General features: G+C 38.9%; 1 protein-coding gene across 1 annotated transcript in view; it reads left to right on the forward strand.

The window, feature by feature from the left end:
• PTPRZ1 (protein tyrosine phosphatase, receptor-type, Z polypeptide 1) overlaps positions 1-7,689 on the forward strand; it is a 270,808-nt gene that overhangs the window by 165,305 nt on the left and 97,814 nt on the right. Inside the window, exon 9 of the mRNA XM_006859363.1 lies at positions 5,668-5,852. Within this exon, the coding sequence (XP_006859425.1) occupies positions 5,668-5,852 (185 nt within the window). The remainder of the gene's footprint in view (positions 1-5,667; positions 5,853-7,689) is intronic.

Genomic DNA, 7,689 nt, shown 5'->3' on the forward strand with positions numbered 1-7,689 from the left:
TAACCACCACCACCACCGTGGTTTCTAAGGCAACAATTTCCATGGAAGCAAACTGACACATCTCTCTGCTGCAGAGTGGCTGAAGGGTTCAAACTGCTCACCTTTCATTTTAGTAAATGAGTGCTTAACAACTGTGCCAGTAGACTTCCTTGATACCTATTATTGGATAAAATCAAGTCACCTGACTTTTCCATGCCTTAGCTGCTTCCTTCAGCCATATAATGGGAAAGTTAAGGGTGGTTATTTTAATACACTGTTGGTACGTTTAAAAGTATGAAGAGAAAGTTATTACAACTACAGAGTGCTGTTCAAGTTTTCCATGTTTAATCCTTGAAAAAAATGCTCTAGTTTATCACATACAATTATAAATGCACTTTAAGTCTCATTTGTTAGCACTGTAACATTCAATGCAAACTTTTTTTTAAAAAATGTAAAGTGTTATCGAAAGCAAAGTAGCTAGAAGGGCGTTTCATTGTTGTTTAATGTATTTGAGCTATGAGAAATTTTCTATCATTTCCTGGAAAATGCCATGGCAAATTAATTATACATTAGTAGACTCATCTTTTTAAAGGGCATTAGTTGTAAATAGCATTTGCTAAGGTCACATGTACATAAGCACACTCCTCTATATGAAGAAAAGTTAAATGAAAATGATTTACTTCCTATAAGATTATATATTTCAAATTGGGCTATTAACAACAATCATGAGCCGGAGTCCTGGTGTCGCACTGTAGGGTAAGCACTCCAACACAAGGTAGGTTTGAACCACAATATCAACAGTTCAAACCCACCAGCCACTCCTTGGAAACCCTATATAGGGTCACTATGAGTCGAAACTGACTCAATGGCACTGAACTACAACAACAATCACAAATCACTCCTACCTCCATCCATGGTTTAACTCATACTTCACGGAGGTAATACTGGACTTTCTCCATCATGGTGGACACTTAGAGAAGCAAAGTTGAGAGGAGACTTCTCCCTTGCTCTGGCATCTTCTCCATGCTTGCTGGATGGTAGAGAGACTAGTCACAGCAAAAAGTTGTCATCTTCTCCCCTTGTATCTCTCCTTCTCCATTTTGTCCTCTTCTTTCTTCCCTGTTTCTTCCTGATATTCGGTGCATTGATTATTAATCGTTTGGTACTTGTTCCTCAAGCCAGGTCCATTCCTAGGTCTTCACTCTTCAGAAAAATGATGAGAAGATGAGGCCACACGGCTTCATATCAGCTACATGTTTCCAGTCCTTTCACGATTGTTAACATTTTTAGCTGGAAGTACATGTTAATTGGACAAACAACCTAATTTGTTCTAAATGGCAAACTTCAAAGCATTTACTGCACAGTTCTGTTGATGAGGTTTAGGACTGAAAACTGTAAAGGACTCATTACATCGTAGTTTTCTAAATGTGAAGTTCAGAGGTTGTCACAGAAATGAACTTCCTGAAGGAAGGTCGGCACCTATTTCTTGCACATGTGCAAAGTACCTGGACCCAAGTAGGCATTTTGTAGATGAGAGGTGAATGTTAAAAATAGGGTTTTAAGCAATGTATTTAAAGTCTAGCTGTGGTGCTGTAGGATAAGCACTGGACTGCTAACCACAAGGTATGCAGTTCAAACCTACCAGCTCCTCGGGAACACTACACAGGGTTGCTTTGCGTTGGACTCGACTTGACAGCACTTAACAAGAAAAACAGTTGAGAAAGGAGCTTGGGTGGTGCCGTAGGATAGGTACTGCAAATCACAAAGTGGGCAGTTCAAACCCACCAGTTACTCCATGGGAGAAGGCTCAAGCTTTCTGTTCCTGTGAAGATGCCCAGCCTTGGAAACGCTATACAGAGTCACGATGAGTCAGAATCGCCTGGTTTCTGGGCGTTAAAGAGAACACATCTTCATTCTTGGTAGATGATGACCTTTTGCAGTTCTGTTGTACTTGCTTGTTCTCTCTGTGACTTGACAAGGCCCCAGACTTGCGATAGCCTGACTCATAGCCAAGGACCTGCAGAACTGGATCCTCCCTCTTGGCCATTGCTCCCTAAATATCAGTACCTATGACCTAGATCAGCTGTAGCTTCCAGAAAAGAACTCGAGTCTGTGAAACAGTTCTAGAGAAGAGAATAGAGCATTAACATACTTCTGAACTCCACATAATCAACTTTGTTACAATTTTATTATGTCAGTTGATAGCTCGTATTTAATGTTTAAGGGCATATTGAAATGGAATTCCATTATTGATTTATAATCCAGATCCAGTGCTTTGCAGAGTTTGTGTCCATCTAATAAGTACTAAACTGATTTCAGTAAGAGCTATAAGAAAAATCTGGTAAATTCAGTGTAAATTAATCACTTCTTCTGTGATGGTTAAACTGCTTTGTGGTTGAACACCAAATACAGTGTATCGAATTAACTCAATTGTTATTTGAAAGACCCAAGTCTACCTGTAGAAGGACAATCGTTTTGCAAGATGATGGGCTATATCTAGATATACAGACATTTCTTGTAACGGCGTACTAAAGTACATATATTTTTCCATAAATCCTGCTCTTCAGCATGTTAAAGGTAAGAAGTATTTGATGCTTCATAATACATTAATAAACTATTGATTGTAAACAAAAGGAGTGTTGTTATGAATACGCATATAATTAAAATTAAGTTTAGACTATTAGGCAAATGAACTCTGATGGGTTTATACAGAAGATAGCAAGAGAATGAAATTCTGATAGCAAGGTAGTATACTTCCTTATACGAGCCTTACTTTATGTATACAGATGCGGAATCATAAAATTTGAAACATCTACTGATTTTTACTTTAAAGGCAAGATCAACTTAGACATTGAAACCCAGTTAAAATAATTTGTGTTTTTTAAGTAACAGTGTCTTGAGTGTTTTTTAAAGTATTAATTTTGTATTGCTGGTGCTGTAGTACCACTGTACTGCTGTTCACAACATCAACAGTTCAAACCCACCAGCCACTCCTTGGGAGAAAGATGAGGCTTTTTGCTCCTGTAAAGATTCGATTTGAGTTGACTACGTTGATTCTGACTCACAGAGCCCCTGTATAGGGTTTCTGAGGGTTTTTGAACCGCCAGCCTTGTGGTTCAAACCGACCTTTCAGTCCAGTGCGTTATCCTGAAGCGTCACACCAGGACTCTAAAGTCAGTGATAGTGGGATTCCCCCACCCCCACTCCCAAGATATTTATGTGTTTCCTGTGTATGCATAGAACTTCAAAGCATTTTAAGATGGTTTCTTCTTGGGGAAGAGAATAGTTTAAGTCATTCACCCTATAAACAATGGAATTGATCTTTGGGGGATAAAATCTACAAAGAATTAGAAGCAAGGAAAAGGCAGTTCTGTTTCTCAGTAATTCCATTGTGAGATGATTTGGACGTATCCCGCCACCTGGTGGATATTAGTAAAAGTGCTACTGGATAGAGTTAAACGGAATAGAGTCTAAATCCAGGTGTGGTGCTGTAGGATAAAGTAGCAGAAAGGTCGGTTTGAGCCACAAGATTGGCAGTTCAAACTCACCTGCTTATCCTCGGAAACCCTATACAGGGTCACTATGAGTCAGAACCGAGTGGACGGCCCCTAACCACAACACCACCAACCTAAATCAGAATACATTTTCTTATTCTGAGTTTATGCCAATGAAATAATTATCTTTGTATGCCAATGAAATTATTATCTCCCTCCCCCACCTACCAAGAGAAACAACCCAGTCACAACCCATATTCTAAACAACAAAAATAATCAGTCCCCCAGTTTTTGCAGTGTAAACTCCTGTCTCTAACTCATACACCATCATACAGGTATAGATCTTTTGTTTTTCTTAAAGTATTCAAATACCATTACTGACAGGACATACATATGCTAAAAGTGATGCCACTAAACACTATATGTAAAATTGAAGTTTCCATTTGTAAGGTAGATTGTTAGTTTGGGATGCCCTCTTGTGTTCCCAAGATGAACTATTGTTAAATTCCCTCAAGCCAGTGTGAGGCTGTAGGATAAGAACTAGCCATCTAACAAGGATGGCAGTTCAAACCCACCAGCCACTCCTCAATAACCCTGTACCGGGTCAGTGACCCGACTCTCTGACACTTAACAACAGCAATGTAGGGTTTCTGAGACGAAATCTTTTCAGGAGCAGAAAGCCTTCTCTTTCTCCTATATTACATGAAGTCATGATGTGATGCTATAAGGTAAGGACGGGAGTGGTAGCCACAGTTCAGCGGTTCAAACTGCCAGTTATTTCTCATAAGCCTATATAGAGTCTGCATGAGTCAGAACGGAGCCACAGCACTTAACAACAATAACATAAACTAGTAAAGAAAAATGAAAAGGTGGGATCGTGTTCTGAAGCATTATGCTCACTGGGTCCTTGAAGCAGTGTTTCTAGCAGGGATGACTGCTTGGCTGAAGTCACCTGCTTGCTCTCATCTTGTGCTTCGACTCCAGGTGCACCCTGAAAGCCTTTCCTGGGCTCTTTTGGAATTTGGTCTTGGAGACCGCTTTCTCCCACCTTTGCAAGCCTATCTGACCTATGAATATATTACCCAATTACTTTACTTGATTAGAAAAAATTTCCTTAAAATTTTATAATAGTCTTCTTCTTAATTAGCCCAAATTACCACATAGTTGACTCCACACAATAACCACAAGGTTGGCGGTGGGAACCCACCAACAGCTCCACAGGAGAAAGATGACATATTCTGTTCCCAAAAAGATTAAAAGTCTGGGCAACCCTATACAGGGTCTCTATGACTTGGAACCAACTCAACAGCACTTAACAATAACAGCAACCACTTTCTTAATGTTTAGAAGAAGATCAGCACCATTTTTAAAAGGGGACCAGTTTTTTTTGCTGTGATTCCCAGTATGAACTTGAATTCACTTGAAGAATCCCTGGACAATGTTGCAAAACATTATTTGTTCAGATGAGACAAACACCTCCAATCCCCTGAAATTATTTAAATACTTCATTTGTGATTGCCAAAGTGGTATTTTTATTAGCTAGCCTAAAATAAAAATATGAAATGATAGTTTTTTATTGTTCTCCAATAGTTTTCTCTGGTTTGGGATTTTTTAATTATTCTGAAGCTTCTCTAATAATAAAATTACTGATAATAAACTCTAATTTTTTTATCACTTAAATTACACTTCTGTTAAATTAAATATATTTGGCAGAGTCTGAGCAAGCGAAATTAGTGATATCCAAGCAAAAGAAGTAAAGAGAATTTGGATCTATTCTTAGTTCTTTTATTTTTAAAAATTAATTTTTAGGCCAAACTGATTCCAGACATTGTCGTAGCTCAGGTAGAAATGGAGAGCTATGATTCTTATGTTTGTAACTTAATAGAAGATGAACAGCTCAGTCAGAATAAAAGTAAGAGGATATGAAATTAATGCAATATGAATCATAAATAAAACCGTGAGATTAGAGTGGCCATCACAGAGGAGGTGGCGTTCGATCAAAAACAGAATTGAGAGGTAGGACTTGAATAGATAAAGATAAGAAAGAAGGAATGTCTTAGATAGAGGAAATGGCATAAACAGAAGCCGCAACCGGTGCAAGTATAACTTCTTCATTTTCTACTGAAATAAAATACAAGATGCTTCATAGAATTTGACAGTTGAATCAACAACGGTTCTTCTTTTTTCTCTTTAGTTTGTAGTTCCGAACCAGAAAATGTTCAGGCGGACCCGGAGAATTACACCAGTCTACTGGTGACGTGGGAGAGACCTCGAGTGGTTTATGACGCCATGATCGAGAAGTTTGCAGTCCTTTACCAGCAGCTGGAAGGAGAAGACCAAACCAAGCATGAATTTCTGACAGATGGCTATCAAGACTTGGTAACTAAAAAGTCAATTGTTTTCTGTATCCATGACACAGTAGCATTACCGTTCCATTTCTGAGGTGAGAAGTCAAAAATGAGTATGTATGTGTGGCCTCCATTTATTTTAAATGTGCTCAGGAAGCTCTCCATTGGTAGGGTGAAAGAGAATAAATGTTAACTAAAGGTTCCTTACTAAAAGTTGTCATTCTTCACCTTAAGTTACACTAGGTTCTTTATTATGTTTTTCACTGTAAGGAGATCATGACTTTCTCAATGCTAAAAAGATGACTGAGTAGATCCATTTGGAAGGCTTGTAAACTGGAGATCGTATACTATATATAGGCCGCTTTCCAAATAAAAGGACCTGGAGTCTTGTTGTAACACTGTGCATTAATGCACTGGACTCAAATTCGGTTTGAACCACAAGGTCGGTGATCCAAGCTCACCAGCTGCTCCTCAGAAACCCTATCCAGATTCGCTATGGGTCGGAACCGACTCCACAGCACTTGACAGCAACAACAACCACAATGGCGATTCCTGGCCAGTGTCCCTCTTGTGCAGCCACCACCCATGTGTCCGTGGAAGCTTCTGTGTTGCTCTGGTACTGAGCAGATTTCAGTGAAGCTGCAGATTCAACAGATGAGGAAGAAAAGCCTGGTGATCTGCTGCTGAAAATTAGTCAATGGAAACGAACAGATTACAATGGCCTGACCCATACCACGATTTGAGTCAGGTTTACTTTAGTCCTCAAATTGATTCTCTATGCTCTTTGGACACTTTAGAGGCTTTGTGTAGTAGATTTGCCTAATGTAATATGTTGTTTCATTTATTGCCTGCTGTTTCTATGAGCATTGATTGATTGTGGAGCCAGGGAAAGTGAAATCTTTGGCAACTTCAGTCTTTTCTCAGTTTTTCACAATGTTTTTTATTGGTCAAGTTGTGAGGATTTTTTATTTATTTACATTGCAGTACAATCCATACTGAAGTATTTGATCGTCATCGATAAATACTTCAAGTCCTCTTCACTTCCAGCAAGCAAGGTTATGTCATCTGTATATCCCAGGTTCTTAATGAGTCTTCCGCCAATCCTGATGCCACAGTCTTCGTCATATAATACAGCTTCTTGGATTATTTACTGAGTAAACAGATTGAATAAGTATGTTGAAAGGATACAACCTAGACACACATCTTTCCTGATTTCAGGCCAGGTGGTATCCTCTGATTCTGTTTGAATAACTGTCTCTTATTCTATGTACAGAATACAGTTAACTGTTCTGGAATTCCTATTCTTCACAATGGTATCCATATTTTGTTTTGCTTAACACAATCAAATGCCTTAGTATAGTCGATAAAGCACAAATATCTTTCTTGTATTCTCTGCTTTCAGTCACGATCCATCTGACATCTGCAACAGCAGTCCTCATTATGTCCTCTTCTGAATCTGGCTTGAGTTTCTGCAGCTCCCTGTCGATGCACTACTGCATCCATTTTTCAATTCTCTTCAGCAAAATTTTACTTACTTGGGATATTCATGATATAATTCAATGAGTTCTGCATTCTATTGGGTCATGTTTCTTTGGAATGGTCACAAATATGGATTTCTTTCAATCAGTCAGCCAGGTAGCTGTCTTCAAAATTTCTTGCTGTACATGAGCGAGCACCTCCAACACTGCATCAGTTTGTTGAAACATCTCAGTTCGTATTGCATCAATTCTTGGAGCCTTGTTTTTCACCATTGTCTTCAGTGCAGCTTGGATTTCTTCCTTCAGTGGACTTCAACCATCACTTCTTGATCATATGGTAACTCTTGAACTGATTGAACATCTACGCTCTCTTTCTGGTAGAGGGAGTCT

The sequence above is a fragment of the Chrysochloris asiatica genome, unplaced genomic scaffold (assembly GCF_000296735.1).
Source record: "Chrysochloris asiatica unplaced genomic scaffold, ChrAsi1.0 scaffold00032, whole genome shotgun sequence".
NCBI lineage: Eukaryota > Metazoa > Chordata > Mammalia > Afrosoricida > Chrysochloridae > Chrysochloris > Chrysochloris asiatica.